The sequence below is a fragment of the Carassius auratus genome, unplaced genomic scaffold (assembly GCF_003368295.1).
Source record: "Carassius auratus strain Wakin unplaced genomic scaffold, ASM336829v1 scaf_tig00000254, whole genome shotgun sequence".
NCBI classification, from domain to species: Eukaryota; Metazoa; Chordata; class Actinopteri; order Cypriniformes; family Cyprinidae; genus Carassius; species Carassius auratus.
The window spans coordinates 2,450,457-2,469,897 of NW_020523286.1; the positions used below are offsets into that span (position 1 = coordinate 2,450,457).

The following is a 19,441-nucleotide window of genomic DNA, read 5'->3' on the forward strand; positions in this document are numbered from 1 at the left end:
CCCCTGGACCTGTGAAACCTTTTGCGGCTGAGGTTTCAGTGCTTCTTTCTTTTATTGTACACGTTTCAAGGAACAAGATGAACAGTAGCTTCAAAAGTTTATGTTGATGTGGTGTTGTAAGACATGGAAATGTACACATAAACCCAAGACTTAGTCATTTACATGTGATTGTTATGTCATTGCTTCAGGTCATTTTCTTCAATAAGATTCTGTTAGTCATGGGGGTCCCTGGGTGGGATGAGGGCCTGGATGGAATGTCCCTGTGTCTGTAAAGATTGAATTTCTTAGTTTCAGTGCTCTCTCTCTCTCTCTCATAATATATTCAAAGATACCAAGACCTTGCCTTGACATTTCATAAGATAAACATCTCAACAGACCTTAGACCAGCAATGAGGGAGGTGTACAGGTCTTGGTCACATCCTTGGGGATGAAAAAGAGTGTCATGACTTATTGAATTAGTTCTTCAGAGGTTTACATTGAGTCCTATCCAGATGACTTTGGCCTGTGCAGCAGAAACGTGTTTCACTCAGTAGGGTTTGGTTTTCAGATTTATTGTACAGAAGTTAGTGTTGAGAAAAAGTGCGAGTATTTTATTGTCTTCACCAGTCTTCATGTAATATTCAAATTCCTTGTGTTTAATGCAGTGAAGCAGGGCTTTTTTTAGCGAGGAAAATATGGCTGGAAAGTATTGAGTGTACAGGGTTCAGCACACTTTTCCCCAAAAGAATATTTGGAAGAATGAAAGGAAAAAAGCTTCAGCGGGCCAGTGTGATGTTCAGAAAGAGCTATTGTTTCCCATTCAAACTTACAGTCCACTATATCTGCCAGGGTTCGTGTGCATTCCTCAGGTCCTACATTGAGGCTGGGTGCCTGGGGACCTATTAGGTATAGCTCAGTAGCTGAAAGGGGGAGACGGTGTGTGTCTGGTACTCCACTCCAGTCTAGTCGACAATTCTGACATATGCTGGATCCATTGAAAGAATACGAGATCCCAGACTTCCCACACATTCTTCCTGTACTACAGTAGGCTGCTGTTTAAATTTATCAAATGGAGTCAGGGTGTAAGCTCTACCTGTTGACTTTGTAGTCAAAGAGTCGTTTAGATCAGTTTGTAAACCACTCTTATTGGCTTTAGGGTTTAGCTTGTAGATTTAAGTTGAGCTTTGGAGGAGTTTATTTTGGATGTCTCCCAGAGTCTAGTCTCAGGCATGGGAGCAGACGTTCTGAGCTGTGCATGGGCAAAAAACATATTTGCATTGTTTGTGTTTATAAATGCAGTTAAGAATCTTTGCTCACATGAACTCCCTGCCCTCAGAGCTGACGGAGAACCAGCCAAATAAGGCTGTAAAAGTGTGTGGCCCTTCTCTTCTCTTCATTCCCTGCAATCTGATACTTGACAACAAATCAAGCTACTGTTCTCTTTAGACACATCTTTCTCTCCCCTTTTGCCTGTCCCGCTCCCTTTTCAGCTAAACATCCCAGTTTCTACAGGTTATTTTCCCAACTCCGCTAGTAATTTGTTTCATTGTAAGTAATTCATATGGTTCATCTCGTCATGACATGTATATCTCCATTTCCTACGCTTCTGTTCCTATTTTTATTAATTAATTTTGTCTTATTAAAAAAGATTTTTTCCAGACCTGTCATACATGCAAAAATGCATGTTCCCAGAAACTAAAATACACTACATTGGAGTAATTTGACTCTAATTTAGTAATTTACTCTAGTATTATATAGAAAATGTTCCTCAGTTCTTACATTATTGGGTAGTTGTGGTCACCGATAACCACAGTCTATTGTCCAACATAATCATTTGCCAAACAGCTCAACATGCCAGAAAAAGGGAATGGTTCTTTGTTGTGTCTGCACAGTCACCCTTTCACAAACTATACTGGGATCAAACAGAAGCTCTTTTTGTCTCTGTGGTGGGTAGCGTCTCTCTTATTTTGGAAGTAAAGAGCTTTCGGGAGTTGATTTTAAGTTTTATTTTCAGACAGTGAAATATGAATGTATTTTTATCTCCGATGTAAAATATGGGCCTCTTTTTAAAGTTGTCATGCCAGGAAAACAAGCCTGGACTTTTGTGGGAGAGGACTAATGAGATTTTCAAAATTAGATTTGGAATCGGCAGTTAGCTAAACCCTTTGCTGTAGTAGAGCAGCCAGCAAGGTCTTTTGGAGAAGGTAGAACATCTACTTTATTTTGTTTTGTTTTTGTGCATTCATATTTTTGGGCCACCTTTTTATATTGTGTAATGTTTGCAGACGTTTCATAGTGAATGTGTGGGACTTTTTATGCGCCAAAATGAGATGTTCTTCTTTTCCAGGAATAGACAAAGTGCTTTGATCCCACTGGACCGTGTGCCATCTTAGTGGTTAGGACAGAATTCAGCGTTTTGTTATTTCAGACTGCTGTTTTTAGTGTGGCCTGGAGTGGACAGGCTAGTTTTTCTCCACAAATACCAAAATCTTCATAGCGTTTTCTTTGATCGTACTTCAATGGGTTTTTTACATTGAAGGTTCCCCTGTGATTCAAAGAGTTTGTTTTTTTGTACTCAAGTTTCAGTTGATTGTGGTGGTATTGCTCCAGAGGTTTAGCTAAAACTATCTGTTTAGGAAGCTCTTGGGTCCTAAGAAAAACCCCCAGGGTAAATACTGCACAGCTGAATCAGAAAAGTGAATCTTAAACTTATTAGCTTAGTCACTCATTTCTGAAAAAGAAAACAAAGAAGCCTAAATCTCAGAGAGCTACTGTAGATCAGATAAAGACTCATATGAGCTCTTTGCAGCCGCTGTTATCAGTGATGTAGCATCAGATCCTGGATCATCATGTGAAAGGAGGACTGGAACCTCACTGTGCTCTAAGTGCCCTAATTACATATCAGACAAACAAATGGTCGCTAGGCAGTCCCAGCAGCAGACATATGGTTAGATGCAACCTCTGACTCCTATTCTGAAGCTGCCCAGAAGACAGTTTTACTGCTCACAGGTTGCTCTTTCATAGCTCAGGAAACTGAAGCTCTTTAAGTATTACCTTCATGCCAGATGTTTCTCCTAAAATTACTTGTGAGAAATAAAAATAAACAAATTAAGCCAGTGTTGACATACAGCATAGGGGTTGACTGGTATGTGTTTTTCAGCGCCGATACCGATTATTACAGATCAAAATAACCAATATTTTGAATCAATATATTTGTCTGGTGTAAAAATGTAAATTAATGTCAAAATTAAGAATAACAAGGGCTCTGAAAAAAAAAACTTTCTGGAAATGCTTTGAAATTATTTATTGGAAAGTCAGTTGTAACTGACAGAAACCGATAACCATAATTTTTTTTTTATATTGGCACCAATAATTGGCCATGCCGATAATTGGTTGACCCATAATACAGTAGAAGAGTGCTCTCAAATTAATGTGGATAGCAAAGTCCATATTTGAAAATTGAGAAGAAATGTTTGGATTCATCTTGAAATCTGACTTTTAATTCTAGACTTTGGTGTATTGGAAAATATGAGAGTTTGTTGAGATGTCTTCTTTCATATGCATATTTCTCAGAAGAAAATCTGAGAATCTCATTGCTGTCTTGAAAAAAATAATAATGGGATTATATTTCTTTCATATGGGATTTGTTGTTGACGTAAAAATGTAGAATAGCTGCTATTTCCTCAGAGACTGGATGCTTTCATACTGGCTCAAAATGGATGATGGTATTTTTGTAGACATTATGCTCCTTTCTTCTGCAAAAACAATGGATGAGGTTTGTTGTGTGAAATGTTCGGAAGCAGTGAGCTCATCACAAAGAGCTGCTGTTTACGTCATTTATTAAATGCTGCATGCTAACAAGTGTAGGAGGCACCCATTCCATCCCTGACATTTGAGTTGTAAAGATTATAGAGAGAGATAGAGAGAGAACATGAAATCTATAAGCTTAGTCTAAGAGAAGGCAATGGAGGGAAAACAGGGTGATAGAAAAGATGAAGTAGGAGAATTTATAGCCAAATTCATTACTGTTTATAAACAGGACACATTCCTTCTGAAACTGTGGACATCTGGAATGCACAATGTCGGTCACAACTAGGGGGAAAAAAAAACATTGGAAGGGGAATTGTGGGAGGGAATGGTAATGCTTGAGATCTTCACAGACAGAGCCAAATAACATTCTCCAGGGCCTCTTTTTACACATTGTCATTTCTGCTCAAAAGTTATTAGCTTTTCAGACATTACAAACCCTAGTCATCATAATTGGGATGTCTTTCAGTCGAATGTGGTTTCAAACAAAACAAATTTTCTACATGGTCAGTTGAGTCTGTCTGCTGTTGTATTAAATGATGAAAGCTGAACTGTCTGGATTTATCTACTCAAAACTTTGTTATACTGACATCAGTATTTCCTGCACTGTTGTTTGCTACTTGTAAATCTAAAGCTCCATCGCAAACAAACAGTTGTGGACTTTTATTTAGAATTAACACTTCTAAGCTTTAATTTAGTTGAGACTTTTGTCTATCATGAGATAAAAAATACTTTTACTAATGACAAGTGGGTTCAAAACTTTGCCTCATTGCCATTTGGACTTTTGAGAGTTTCGAAACAATTGTTTTGTGAAGGAATTGGTTCAGCTGATTAAAAGATTAGAAAACAGAATTCACTTATGACCTGATTCTTTTCATGAATCACACAAGTTATCAGTTTGAATTAGTCTGATGAATCCTTCACTGAATGCTGCAAAACTAAGAAAAACTGCAGTGATACACACTGCATTCACCAGCCTTTTCCCAGACATGTCACTGAATATGATTCATTTTTGACTTTTGGAAAGCCGTAATCACTTTACAGTGAAAATAAACTAAAACGCATTCTTTCAACACATAGAATATTCACTTTCCACAAATCATGGAGTAAGTACCACTGGAAAAATGTTTTGTTTATAATGTCGTGGTCATGTAATTTCACTGAACTGATATGTTGCCTTGGCAGTAGGCTGTGAAACTGTTGGCTTTTGGGGTGGATGATCAAGATAAAGACATGGGTGATGGACAGATGTTTGGGTGGGTGTTGATATGGGTGTGAATGGTATCTTCAGAACAAACACCTTTTCCATCTTCAAAGGGAAACCTACTGAGAGGATCTGGGGAATCTGCTGCTCACTGTCAGGAATCACAGCACAGAATCTCAGGTTAATAAAGAGAGATACAGTGTTTGATACAACTCACACCCCACACCTGACTCAGTGTGTGTTCCATTATTAAAGACATTTAGAAGACAAATCACAAATCTGTTTGTAGTGCAAACATGACCTAATATTATAAAGTGGTCTTGTTTCAATGCAGTGCCCTGTCTATTATAAGAAGTGGCAGGAAATACAATGGTTTATATATCATTTGAACAATAGCATTATTATCATCGTCACACTAGTTGACACTGATGTTTGGAGTAATGGCTCCTGGAAATTCAGCTTTGCCATCACAGGAATAAATTAAATTTTAAGATATACTGTATATTAAAACTAAACATTTATTTTGAATTGTAATAATATTTCAAATGTTACTGTATTAAAAAATTTTCTTAACACAAACTATTCCCACAACATTACATATGACTACAACAGTATGAGGATAAAAGTCTGTTTTAGTGGTGCTTGTCCAGGACATTTGAAAGCTCAAGTTAACAAGCTTCAGGTGACAGAGTTACATTTAGATGTTCGTGCCATTTAACCAAGTGTGTTATTACTTACAAAAGTTGCTAGAAACATGCTGATTTTAACTAACTTGCGATTAAGATTCTCTCGCACATTGTGAGCAATGCACAAAATCAAGTTTGCATGGAAGTGTCTGCATATCGTAATTGTGTATTTCTGTAAACTTTAGCACTTAGGTCATACATCAACCAATGCAGTTTGCTTTCTAGCAACACCCCAGTAAACAAATACACACTACAAACCACTCAGAATACCTTAGCAACTGCCTAGCAGCACCACACCGGCAATCACCCACAATTGTGGTTGTGAGTTTTGCAAAGGCAGTTTCCTTCAGAAAATATAAAAATAGATTTTTTTTTTAAATGGAGAACTTTAGTTTGAAATCATATTCAGGCATCAAGCAAAGATTTGCTTGATGACTGAAGAGAAATATGATTTCAAACAGGATATAAGAAGTCAGTACAGGACGTGAGATCATAGGCTGCTGGTTTTCTTGTGTCAGACAGAAACCGCTGTGACCCAAAGCAAACGAGCACAGAGATGTCTGCAAGGTCGTTGCCATGAATACACAGAGGAATATATGACTTCCTGTGTGTTCTGATGCGAAAGTGCTCTCTTGTTTTTCAGAACTCTATGAACCTGCCCCCAGATAAAGCACGCCTCCTCCGGCAGTATGATAATGAGAAGAAGTGGGACCTCATCTGTGACCAGGTACAGCCTCCACAATCACCCACTATTATGTCACAGCCCTGCCTCTGTAAAGCAGTCCAGAAGAAAACCCCTCCAAGAAGTGTTGTTGACATGACAAAATATATATTTTTTTATCTCTATATATTGTACTTATATTAATATATACAAGTTAAAGGTATAGTTCACCCAAAAATGAAAAATAACCAAGATATTTTTGATGAAATCCGAGAGCTTTCTGACCCTGCATAGACAGCAACTCTACTGACACGTTCAAGGCCCAGAAATGCCATAAAATAGTCCACGTGACAGCAGTGATTCAAACTTAATTCTTAGAATTTGTGAAAAGAAAACAGAAATAACAACTTTATTCAACAATTTCTTCTCTTCCATGTCAGTTTTTGACACATGTTTGTGAGAGTACCATAACACATTAATTAATGACAGAATTGTAATTTTTTGGTTTACTGTCGCTACAAGAGGAAGTTTTTTTATATTTCAATTATTTATCACACAGACTCATCACACTTCTGTGGAGCTTTCTAGGAGTTGTGTGGAGTACTTTTATGATAATTTTATAGTGATTTTATCCTCAGTCCCAATTCGTTTTTAACTGCATTAAAATAGCTACTTGTGTAGTCTTCATAATTTCTCCTTCTGACTTCATGCTTTCATACAGGTTTAGAATAATAAGAGAGTGAGTAAATGATGACAGAATTACATTTTTAGAGGAACTGTCCCTTTAAGTAATCTGACATCTTGTTAAATACAGGGTTTTGCTGAAAAAACTGCATCAGTGCAGTAAATGAAGATGTTAAGTGCTACATTTTGTGTGTGTTTTGTAAAACTATTTATAAGTGTCTAGTTGTGCATTTTGACAAATCTGTTCTGCTGAAAAAGGGAGTTCATAGTTTCAACAAAATATAGTTTAAGAATAATGCCAGGGTTTGTTTTTTTAAACAAATGGCATGAAAGGATTAAGAATGTGTGTATGTTAGTTAAAACAGAACATTCATCTTTTGATGGAGATGTTTGATGTTTTTTGCCTGTGCATAACTGTGTGCCCCTCTTTTCTGTGTTAGGAGCGTTTCCAAGTGAAGAATCCTCCACATACCTATATCCAGAAACTACGAGGATATTTAGACCCAAGAGTCACACGCAAGGTCAGCATCATTCCTCAAGATTGTGTAACCAATGTCTGTTTTTCTCCTGGTTGAAATGTACTTGTCGCAGTTAAAGAGGTTGTATTATTAGAGTAGAACTATAATTGTACCCCTGGAAAAGTTGCGGGTAGTAGGATTTTGTTATTCAGCAAGGATGCATTAAATTGATCAAAGGTGAAAGTAAAGACATTTAGAATGTTACAAATGATTCCTATTTACGAAATAACTGGAAATATATGCTGCTCTTCTGAACTGTCTATTTATCAATGAATCCTAAAAACAGTCCTTTCTTTCGGAAATATTAAGCAGCACAGCTGTGCTCAACATTAGTAATAATATTAAGAAATGTTTCTGGAGCTCCAAATCAGCAAATTAGAATGATTTCTGAAGGACCATGGGAGTAGTGATGCTGAGAATTCAGCTTTGCATCACAGAAATAAATTACATTTTACACTTTTATAAAATTTGACATTTTAAAAGTTTTCTTTTGACTGGAAGTGTACAGTATATGCAAAAAAATATCTGATCAATTGGTTTTCCTCTGTATGTCATTAAGTGTTGACCTCTTTTGTGCACTAAAAGTTTAACCAGAAGTGTTTACCCAGCACTAGTTAATGTTTGTTGAATTGGTTTATTGAAGTGATTCTGGTGAATTGGATTGTTTAAACTGTTCTGGTGATGTTGCAGGAGTTTTTCTCCTAACATGTCGATAATCATCAGTTTGTCTCTGTGTGCAGAAATTCCGCAGGAGGGTCCAGGAATCCACCAAAGTCCTGCGGGAGCTGGAGATATCTCTGCGAACCAATTACATTGGGTGACTAATTCCTGTCTTCTTTTATTTAATCCTTCTTTTACATCTCTTCGTCTTCTGCTGATCTCTCCAAATGCCAGTCACCATTGCGTTGAGGTTATGAGGCTCCTGTATACAGTGCAGGGAACAATAGCACTGCTAGTGGTATGGACGGGAAGCTGTGGTATTGTTTGGCTTTCCACTCTAAAGAATCACTCTTTCTTTGTTCTTCCTGTTGTAGAAAGCTAGATGTAGTGTTTAAATCCCTGCTGTTGGGCTGTTCTGCCAGCTCCCCTCTGCTTATAATGCTGTCTGTAGACCTCAGCAGCGTCCAGATGGTTTTTATTCATCTCATTCCTCACACACCACCCCCTTAGCAATTTCAAGCAACTCCGGAAGCTGAGTTGTGTATGTTGGAGAGCCAGGAAGCCTGTAGCATCCAACAATGTAGTGTGTGAAAGGACATGTATACACACACACACACACACACACACACACAGAGGTTTATAACTCACATTGATTTGAACACAGATAAAAACACTGATGCACAATTGTGTAACACAATGAAGCACTGACAACTGAGAACATCTTTTCACTGTTTATTTTCCGTTTTCAAGGGCACACACACTTACTGAATACAAAAACCATTTGTTGTGGGACTGTGAAACCATTTACACACATCCGTATTAGAGAATAGCATGCTTGCTACATGTATGGTACATTCTTATCGAATGAACACACAAGCGATGAGGAGTAACTAATAACTTTACCACATTTTACAATAGTTCTTTTGAAAATTACATAATGTGTTGTATTTAATGTCACTTTGTTTTGTGCATGCAAATTTACAGTTGAGTGAAATAAGTATTCAAATATGCTCATATATACCATGGGGAAAATGTTTTTTTGGGCCGTGTAAATGAACAATTCAAAATAATGCTTTATCAGTTCGAGTCCAATCACAGAAGCAATTCATTTTAGGTATTTGAGTCTCCACAAAAGAGCAAGTAGGTATTTTTATCAAAACTTTCAGTTGCATGCTGCTGTTTGTCGTTACATTTTTAAATCAGTTATAAATTAGGTTGCATTATAGTATTGTTAGTTGTTTTTTGTATTTTGTGAAATTATTTTGTTTGCTAATTGAGATTGTTTGTGCCAAAACATACGGCTTACATTAAAATAATATAATTTAAATCAAATAATAATAATTAAATAATTAAATCTTTTTTTTTAGAATTGCATTTTATTATTAACATATTTAAAATGTTAACATTTTATAACAAACATTTTTTATATTTAAAATGATTCATTTAAATGATAAATTATATTATTTTATATTTAAACATTTTGAGAATAAGTTGTGTTTTCTCAAGTTGCTTTTTTTCTTAGTTGTGTGTAGGTTAGCTAACTACTGCTTCAATAGATTAAAAGGCTGTATTCAGTTTAAATTACTATAAATTATGAGTAGTTTGGCAAACTGCAGGTTCAAAGTAGCTTCCTGATAAACACTGACACACACACACACACACACACACACAGTTAGTAAACGAGTAAAATCTCAGAATACACTGACAAAATATGATTCTGAATGACTTCCTTTGTCTTCTGTGTGAGCCATAAATAACCAATACACTCCTCTCTCCCCCGTTATTAAGAGCCAGGGGTAATGTGTTTCTCATTAAGAACAAAAGAAAAAGAATAGGCTATTTTCACTTTTTCGGGGGGCTGGATGAAATGGAACACAGGACTGTTTATTGCATGTGTCCGATCCCTGGCCTCTTTCCGATGTGCTACTCCTTGCTTTGCCAAGACAATCTGAAATAGCATCTGGCCGGACAGGAAAAGAGACTAAAGGGGAGCAGGGAGGGGGAGGCGGCAGACAGGAAGCTGATGATGGAGTGAGCCCCCTCCACCTTTTCAGTCTGAAAAGTCTGTTTCTTGCTCAGTTCCACATTTTGTCTGTTTTCTTGTGCTCGTTTGGGAGTCTGGAACTGTTGCTTTTTTTTTCTCATGCATCCAAAGCCATTTAACAATAGAGACGGATTTCAACTAATCATTACGGCTTGTGTTTGAGAGGTAAAAAAAGAATGAAAATGAGAGCCGTGCAGAAAAATGAAGAATGCATGTGTATATAAGTGAATGTTTGCACAGGGGAGGCAGTCTAAACACTCCCACTGTTAGAGATTTAACCTCTTCTCTCAAGCTATGATCTCCACGTTCCTTTGCTCCGCATGGTGGGAATTCCTTTTGCTCTGAGTTTCCTCTTCAGAAATCTGGAGTTAAATGAAGGAAATCTAAAACTAGCCTCTATTCTGGACTTTCCATCTCAGTCCTGCCAAGCCAGTCCACTCAGAACAGCCTTGAGGCTTAAAATGTCTTGGGATTTTAAAGTCAACATGAAACAACATTCTTTACATCCATAATATGATCTATTATTTAATATACAATAGGATATTCATTAACAGTAAAGAGAGCAGAACTTATTTTTTTCTCTCAGAGATTAATTGGATCATGAAAAGTCTTGGTGTTCTGTAGACTTTGCTGTCAGTTGCGAAAGATTTCTTCCCTCTTAAAAACTATTGGCAACTTATTGGTACGCATTTTGAAGATTACAAAAACAAACACTTGTTTTCTGTTGCAGTAGTGCCCAATGATAAATCATTCATGAGCAGAAAGTAAATGGGATGCATTTAATTAATTTCTTGCTCACTTCGTCTGAAGCTTAAGTCTTTTGTCATATTGACAGTCTAGAAAAGAACAGTTACTTTTCTTGGTAACACTTTAGTATAGGGTCCAATTCATACTAATAACTAGTTGCTTATTAGCATGTCTATTATTAACATATTGGCTGTTTATTAGTGCTTATAAAGTACATATAATGCATGACATCCATAATCCTACCCAATACCCTAAACTTAAAGGGGGGGTGAAATGCTGGTTTTCACTCAATATCCTGTTAATCTTGAGTACCTATAGAGTAGTACTGCATCCTTCATAACTCCAAAAAGTCTTTAGTTTTATTATATTCATAAGAGAAAAATAGTCTGTACCGATTTTTCCCGGAAAAACACGACCGGCTGGAGGCGTGACGTGTGGGCGGAGCTAAAGAATCACGAGCGCCAGTAGGCTTTTGCGTTTGGAAGCTGTGACATTACCGTGAGGAAAAAAACATCCAAAACAAACCATGGCTAACAGTCAGATTCAGCCGTTTATTTATGATCCAGAATCAGATCCCGAGGCTGAATCTGAATGAGAGCAGCAGCAGCAACGACTCGCTCCGAGCGGGGCTCGAACCCGGGTCTCCGATGGGAGGCGGACGCACTAACAAGGAGGCAGAGATATTTGAAGCAGTTTTACTCACCGCCTGCGGTTCCAACACATGATCGTGACCCTTTTTCGTTGGGATTGCATCATCCTTAAGAAATAAACGATACGCAAATCCGTCGTCAAACTGGGCTTTGTTTGTAAAACAAGCGTTTTAGAAATGCAGGGAACAAACACAAACACTTGCACAACTCCGTTGATGCTCTGTAAAAATAAACTCCATCCACTGGTCCCTTAATGCTGTTTTTTTTTTTTGTAATCTGTGCAGGGTTGTCTTGCCCTGGCAACCAAAAACACACTTCTTTTGTGACTTTTCGCGATGCTCTCGCTCTGATCAGTGATTGTCTGTGCTCAACCTCTCAGTGCTCTGTTATACGGGAGCGCGCGCTCTTCCGGCAGACGTGCCCTCAGGACCCATATAAGGAAATTCCGCTCCATCTAACGTCGCACAGAGCCATACTCGAAAAAAACTTTCCGAAACTTGTGACAAAGCGGAAGGAGTATTTTGGGAGCAAAAATACGCCTTCAAACGTACAACTTAATTTATTGAAACTTTGTCCATGTTTAGCATGGGAATCCAACTCTTTAACAGTGTAAAAAAACTCAGTATGCATGAAATAGCATTTCACCCCCCCTTTAACAACTACCTTATAAACTATTAATAAGCAGCAAATAAGGAGTTAATTCAGGCAAAAGTCATAGTTAATGGTTAGTTAATAGTGAGAATTGGACCCTAAAATAAAGTGTGACCCTTTCTTTTATATTTGTCACATAGATTTACTCTGTTAATCTGATTCTGTTTGATTTGGGGTCTGTAAATAGGTTGCATTTATTTGATTAAAAACACAGTAAAAGCAGTGATAGCTCTTTCTACTTTATTAAATTTTAGAATGCCATGTATTTCTGTGATAGCAAAAATGAATTTTTAGCAGCCATAACTCCAGTTTTTAATGTCACATGATTCATCAGAAATCATTTTAATATGCTGATCTGCTGCTTGAGAAGGTTTTATGTTGACAGCTTGATGAATAGAAAGTTAAAAAGAACAATATTTATTTGAAAAAGTAATCTTTAGTAACAGATCACTGTCACATTTGATCAATTTAATGCATAACTGCTGAATAAAAGTAATAATTATTGCTTGTTGTCCCCACATTTTTAAATGGTAGCATCAATAGAGTGTGTTTGATATGAGAAGAATGTTAATAGGATGCTTTAATTTCATCTCTGTCTTTAATGTGGCAGGTGGGTTCGTGAGTTCCTCAATGATGAGAACAGAGGCCTGGACATCCTGGTGGAGTATCTCTCCTTCGCTCAGTGTGCCGTCATGTGAGTGACACACTCTAGAAACAACCAACCACAGTCATCTTCACAACACACTTATCCATGTACAAACTTTAGGACATTTAAAAGATCATGTAGCCAGGCTTCTGTTGGAGACAAAGGCTGCGATGAGTTCAGTGTTGTTAAATCATTATCGTGCTGAATTATGATCGGCAGGCTGCATTTTGATTTGTGCTTTGTTATGCTGTGCTTTAATTTGCTTGGGTTGTCCTGTGCTGCTCTCTGCATAATCCTGGACCCCCTGTTACTGAGCTCTGTTGCTAACCTTCCCCATCCTTACCCCCTGCCATCCTTATATGCGGTTCCCTGTCTATACGGCTCAGGTTGGATTTTGAAGGGCTGGAGAATGGTGACGACTTTTCGCTGGACAAAGCTAAGTCCTGGAGCAGGTCCATTGAGGATCTGCACCAGAACGGCTGCAATACGCTGGTGCGCTCTGCGCGGCAATCCGTCCTCCGGTATGTACTGGCCTGCTTGTGCTTGCTATGCTCTGCCTCGCTTTAAAATTATGTTTGATTCAGGCTGCTGGCCAGTCACAACTTAATAATTAGATATACATATATATATAAAAAATGTTTCACCCAAAAATTTTTACTGGCACTTTCCAAGAATAGGGTATGAAAAAATTAACCTACAAATCCTACTGTGTTATATTTAATACACAAATTTCTAAGGACTCTTAATTATTAATATGATCAAACCTTTTTTGAAAACTGTTGTACTGTTGTATTGCATAATATATTTGTTTTGCAGATGTTTTTTATTATTTTTGAAAAATATAAATTTTAAAGGTTAAATAAACTGTCCAAAAAAAACCTTTTTTTATTTCTTTTGTTCTATGTCAAAATTAAGATTAGATGAAACCTTATTACAGGCCAATATTGGGATTTTAATACAAACATTTAATGTGTTTTTATACTCATGCTAGGCTAATTTTATTTTAGATAATAGTTATCTAATAAATCTTTTCACATTCAACATTTTTCACATTTCACATCAAAACATTGTTTCCCTTTGGTTTACCCTATTTTTTGGAAAGTGTCAAATATTGTTTTTTGAGTTTCACAGTTAGTTTCCCGTCTCACTTCACAGATGATTATATGTGTGTTCATGCGATAACAGGAACATTGCTTTGCAACGAAACTAGGAGTCATATGCATGTATTATTTTGCCCACTGAGCCATAGCCACACTTCCTGAGGGTAGATAACACACGCAATTGAACACCTTTTTATATGGTGCATAAGAGTGATTGTTTTTGCACATTTATGTAATGTCAAATCAAGCACAACTTTTGTGAACTACTAAATGTGTCCTTCTCTTTTAGTTATGGCTCCGCTGCCAACAGCAAAACCATCAAGAACTCCAGATTAGTGAGTCAAAAGGATGACGTGCATGTGTGCATCATGTGCCTCAGAGCAATCATGAACTATCAGGTACAGGATGCACAGACCTGATTGATCACAAAAAAACCTCAGGGACATCTGACCTGATTGCACATAGAAAGGAAGCAGTAAATAAAGTAGTAAAAGTAGTAAAGTAGTATTATTAAGTATCATTGAACATGACAAATAACCTGTTACTCTCCAGAATGTTTCAGTGTCTGTCCAGTTTACAAACAGCAGCACAATGTCTCTATGGAATCACCATTGCACTGTGGTATATGTTTTTTTATACTTACACCACATTGCTTTTTCCTTTCACACCCTAGTATGGCTTCAACCTCGTCATGTCTCACGCACATGCAGTCAATGAGATCGCCCTAAGTTTGAACAATAAGAACCCAAGGTAAGAATTAGGGCTCTGTATAACAGTTTTAAAGGTCCACCCAAAAATTTAAAATTCTGTCAGTCACCCACCCTCATGTCTTTCCAACTCTGTGTGCATTTCTTCTTCTACTGAAGACAAAATAAGGTATTTTGAAGAATATTAGTAAACAAACAGTTTCGGGTTCCATTTACTTCCATAGAATAGTATTTTTGGTCCATACTATGGAAGTCAATGGGACTCTAAACTGTTAGGTTACCAACATTCTTTAAAATATCTTTTGGGTTTCACATAAAAGACCAAACAGTATTTTTTGATCCATACTATTGAAGTTAATGGGACACAAAACAGTTTGGTTACCAACATTCTTCAAAATATCTTTTGGGTTTCACATAAAAGACCAAACAGTATTTTTAGTCCATACTATGGAGGTCAATAGGACTCCAAACGGTTAGGTTACCAACTTTCTTCAAAATATCTTAGTTTGTGTTTTACATAACAGAGAACCAAACAGTACTTTTGGTCCATTTTATGAAAGTCAGTTGGACTCAAAACTGTTTGGTTACCCACATTCTTCAAAATATCTTTTGAGTGTCACATAAAGAACCAAACTCAAATTTTAGGCCATATTATGGAAGTCAGTGGGACTCAAAACTGTTTGGTTACCAACATTCTTCCAAGTATCTTCCTTTGTGTTTTACATAACAAAGAACCAAAGAGTATTTGGTCCCACTGACTTTTTTTTTCTAACTGTGGAAGTCAATGGGACCCAAAACTGTTAGGTTACCAACATTCTTCAAAATATCTTCTTTTGTGTTTTTAATAAAGTACCAATCAGTATTTTTAGTCCATACTATGGAGGTCAATGGGACTCCAAACGGTTTGGTTACCAACTTTCTTTAAAATATCTTTGTTTGTGTTTTACATAACAAAGAACCAAACAGTAATTTTAGTCCATATTACGGAAGTCAGTGGGACTCAAAACTGTTTGGTTACCAGTATTCTTCAAAATATCTTTTGTGTTCCACAGAAGAAATCATTTACATGACAGGTAGTAAATTATGACAGAATTCAAATGTACGTGTACTATCCCTCTAAGGTCCATTCATAAAGAATGTGTTTTTACATTTAAAAATAATGTAAAAAAACACTTTTTGTGCAGCAGTCACACATGTCTGTCTAGTGGATGTTTACACAGAAAAACGATGGAAAAGCAGCACATAAGAATGCAAAAAAAAAAAAGTGTTTTGTGTGAACTGTCCCTAAATAGGTAGCTACCTGATGAGCCCAATTAAATGCAGTACTTTCAGTGAACTTTAGTTTTGGTGGCGCTGTGAAGTTGGGGATTAGATTTGTGCTTTTGTTTGGTAAGAATGAATTCTTTCAAGTGGATTAGTGTCAGTCTGACTAAGTGTATTTGTAGTAGAAGCTTAGATCAGAACCCCCCACCCAGCCTTTTGAAAGCATAATTCCTAGAACTCAATGAATCATACACCAATGCCTTTAACTGTGCTGTGAAGGCTTTTCTTGGATTGTGTCATTCCAAAGTATCACCATAGAATTACCCAATTCTTAGCATCAGATGTGACCCCAATGAGAGGCTCAAGATGAAAGTGCACTATCACGTTTCTGATTTAGAAAATTGTATAACTATGGACACAAAGCTGCTGTTCTCCCTGTATAGATCTAAGCAGGTGTGGGCGGGTAATGATCTGTCAAGTTGGTAATGTTACCCGTGTTATTGTGTGAGTCCTGCTCTGTCACTCTGGTCCAGTTGAATGCTCACAGAAGCTTTTGTTCTGTCTGTAGAACAAAGGCGCTGGTCCTGGAGCTGCTGGCTGCTGTGTGTTTGGTGCGAGGAGGCCATGAAATCATCCTCTCAGCGTTTGATAACTTCAAAGAGGTAGATCCTGGGATTTTTACACCTACACGTGCCTTTCCAAAAATCACGAATGCTGTATTATGTTAAAAAAGTTGTTTTTGTTTCAGTTCGTGCACATATAAAACCCAATAGCTGTCCATTTTCTACCTTCGCACATGCATTTGTTGGACAACACCACATCTTAAACCAGTCATTTCAGCAAACCCGTCTCTGATAAGGATCAGTGTTTTGGGGGAGAGAGACTTGCCTCTAGACTCAACTGTTCACTCAACCGCTTAGTTTTGTTTGCCTAGTCATTTAAATACCGGAAACGGGGCCAATTATCCCGTAACGGTCCAACTCTTTCCTGAGAAACTAAGAGAGATAATTAACACAGCAGTCGCAACAATGCTGTGAGAAAGACTGAAATAAAACTCTGCCTGCTGTTGACCGCCAGAACTAGTCTTCAAAGAGTCTGTGGTTGAGCTAACTTTGAATTGAGACTAATGAATTAAACGTTCCACATTTAAATCAGCAAAACATTACGAACAAGAAGCTGACTGAAGTATTTGAAATAAGGTTCTCATTCTGTCATAATTAAATGCTAGGACATAACATAGTTCCTTTGTTATTTAAATCCCCTTCTTTTTCCATAATGTCTACAATAAAGTCAGACTTTCTCCTGTTTGGATTGTGGTGTGATTTCTCCATCAGTTTCAGCTTCACTAAACCCCATAACCTCATACTCTGCTGTTTATAGAACTAAAAATCTCAGTGATTTTTTCTATGTTGTGTTTGTTTTTGTTTGGTTGGATGGTTATTGGTGAGGATATAAGAGCTATAACTATCACACTTTAATAGTTAACACACCTGGTTATACTGGACTGAAGGGTTACTGTTTATTTGTGACTGACCAAATAAAAATATATGCAGGTGTGTAAGGAGAAGCACCGCTTTGAGAAGCTGATGGAGTATTTCCGTAGTGAAGATGGGAACATCGACTTCATGGTAGGTGCATGAAAGCAGGTCAGTATTTTGTGTGAGACATGAATGTGTTTGACTTTGTGGTTTGTGTCTCAGGTTGCTTGTATGCAGTTCATCAACATTGTGGTCCATTCTGTGGAGGACATGAACTTCCGTGTACATCTGCAGTTTGAGTTCACTAAGCTGGGCCTTGATGACTTCCTGGAGGTATCCAGTCAATGTTCAAACTGATCTAAAATCATTCAGTGTTTAAATAGCCAAGTAAAAAGGCAAGTTTGCTAGATGTCTTTTTGTATTTGAAATACTATTGAATGATCCAGTCATACAGATGTTTGGAGATATTGTAACTCACATGTAACCATATGGTAAGACATTAAGAAATCCCCTGTGTTTCCTTCCAGAAATCCAAGCACACAGAGAGTGACAAGTTGTCGGTGCAGATCCAGGCTTACCTAGATAATGTGTTTGATGTCGGAGGTCTGTTGGAGGACGCTGAAACAAAGAATGTGGCCCTGGAGAAAGTGGAGGAGCTGGAAGAACATTTGTCTCATGTAAGGCAGTTCAGAAGAACAGCATTTCATTCATATTTTGCAACATTATAAATGTCTTTACTGTTACCTTTGATCAATTTAATACGTCCTTGCTAAATAAAAGTATTTTCTTTACTGACACCAAACTTTCAAACTGTAGTGTATATATTGTGATGTCACAATATTGACCTTTTTTTTTATTAGTCATTTGTTATAAATGTTTGCTTATATCACCACACTTGCACTTTGATTTAATTTATTAACAGTCCTAATTATATTCATGTTCATATTATGTCAGATCTGTAAATATTAATGATAGTTTATCATATCACAGGTCACAGTCATGTTAGCACTTTGAATGTCTTAATGACATCACCCTTATCAGAGTTCACAAGAGTCCAGAAAAATCAGGGTTATTTCCTAGTATTCACTCACAACATATAGCCTCATGCATAGCTTAATCGTTAACCTTTAGTGCAGAGAGATCTTAAAATGTAATTTATAATCTGACTTGTGGAATGATTGGGTTTATAAGTGTTTAGTTCAACAGATGAGGCTTGTGAATCTGAGTATGCAGAAAGCAGGCAGTGTAAAAACAAACCTCGGATTGTTCCTCTGATCTTGACTCAGTGGTGGGCCTTTCTGCTGGGCTGAGTTATGCTCATGGCAAAGGTCTTGAAATGAACAGATAATCACACAACAATTTTTTTTTCTCTTGCTGGGGGAGGAGGACCGAATTCCCCAAATATTCCACTATGTGTGTAATCTTCACTGCTTCAAAAGTGAAAGTGATGCTACCTCATCTGCTGTGTCATACTGCTGGGAATGTAATTATTGATCCATAAGAGAGTGAGAGAGATAGAATGAAGCTTAAAAGGGTATGGGAGAGATGTTTATAGGATTAATGCTCTGAACCGCCTCTCTTTCTTCACTCATTTTTGTTTCACAGCCTCTCACGCTGTCATGTTTTCTCTCGTGCTCCTCTTTTTTTTTTGTTCTAGGTGACGGAGAAGCTTCTAGATGTTGAAAATGAGACAATGATGAAGGTAGCAGACCTGGAGAAACTGCTGTTACACAAAGACAAGGAACTGGCTACCATAAAGGTAGGCCTCAGTCATTAATATCATCTTCACTCAAGAGCTTGACATGCAAATATCTCATATCATGAGTTGTTTGTGTAATATGAATAAGTAATAGGAATGATGAAACGTTGTTATTAGGAATGACTGATTATCAATCCTTTGTGGCTTTTGCATAATGTGTTTACTAGATGTCTAAATGTCTAATAAAAGAGAATAAG

General features: G+C 37.2%; 1 protein-coding gene across 4 annotated transcripts in view; it reads left to right on the forward strand.

Moving 5' to 3' along the window:
* The window catches only part of fmnl3 (formin-like 3), a 40,643-nt gene that overhangs the window by 11,416 nt on the left and 9,786 nt on the right, over positions 1-19,441 (forward strand). For 3 of the 4 annotated variants that reach the window (XM_026241909.1, XM_026241911.1, XM_026241910.1), the window contains exons 2-13: positions 6,320-6,403; positions 7,462-7,542; positions 8,280-8,356; positions 12,902-12,985; positions 13,324-13,458; positions 14,327-14,435; positions 14,711-14,787; positions 16,576-16,669; positions 17,561-17,635; positions 17,708-17,818; positions 18,013-18,162; positions 19,143-19,244. In XM_026241909.1, coding sequence (XP_026097694.1) covers positions 6,320-6,403; positions 7,462-7,542; positions 8,280-8,356; positions 12,902-12,985; positions 13,324-13,458; positions 14,327-14,435; positions 14,711-14,787; positions 16,576-16,669; positions 17,561-17,635; positions 17,708-17,818; positions 18,013-18,162; positions 19,143-19,244 — 1,179 coding nt within the window. The remainder of the gene's footprint in view (positions 1-6,319; positions 6,404-7,461; positions 7,543-8,279; positions 8,357-12,901; positions 12,986-13,323; positions 13,459-14,326; positions 14,436-14,710; positions 14,788-16,575; positions 16,670-17,560; positions 17,636-17,707; positions 17,819-18,012; positions 18,163-19,142; positions 19,245-19,441) is intronic. The other variant, XM_026241912.1, reaches the window with a different exon arrangement.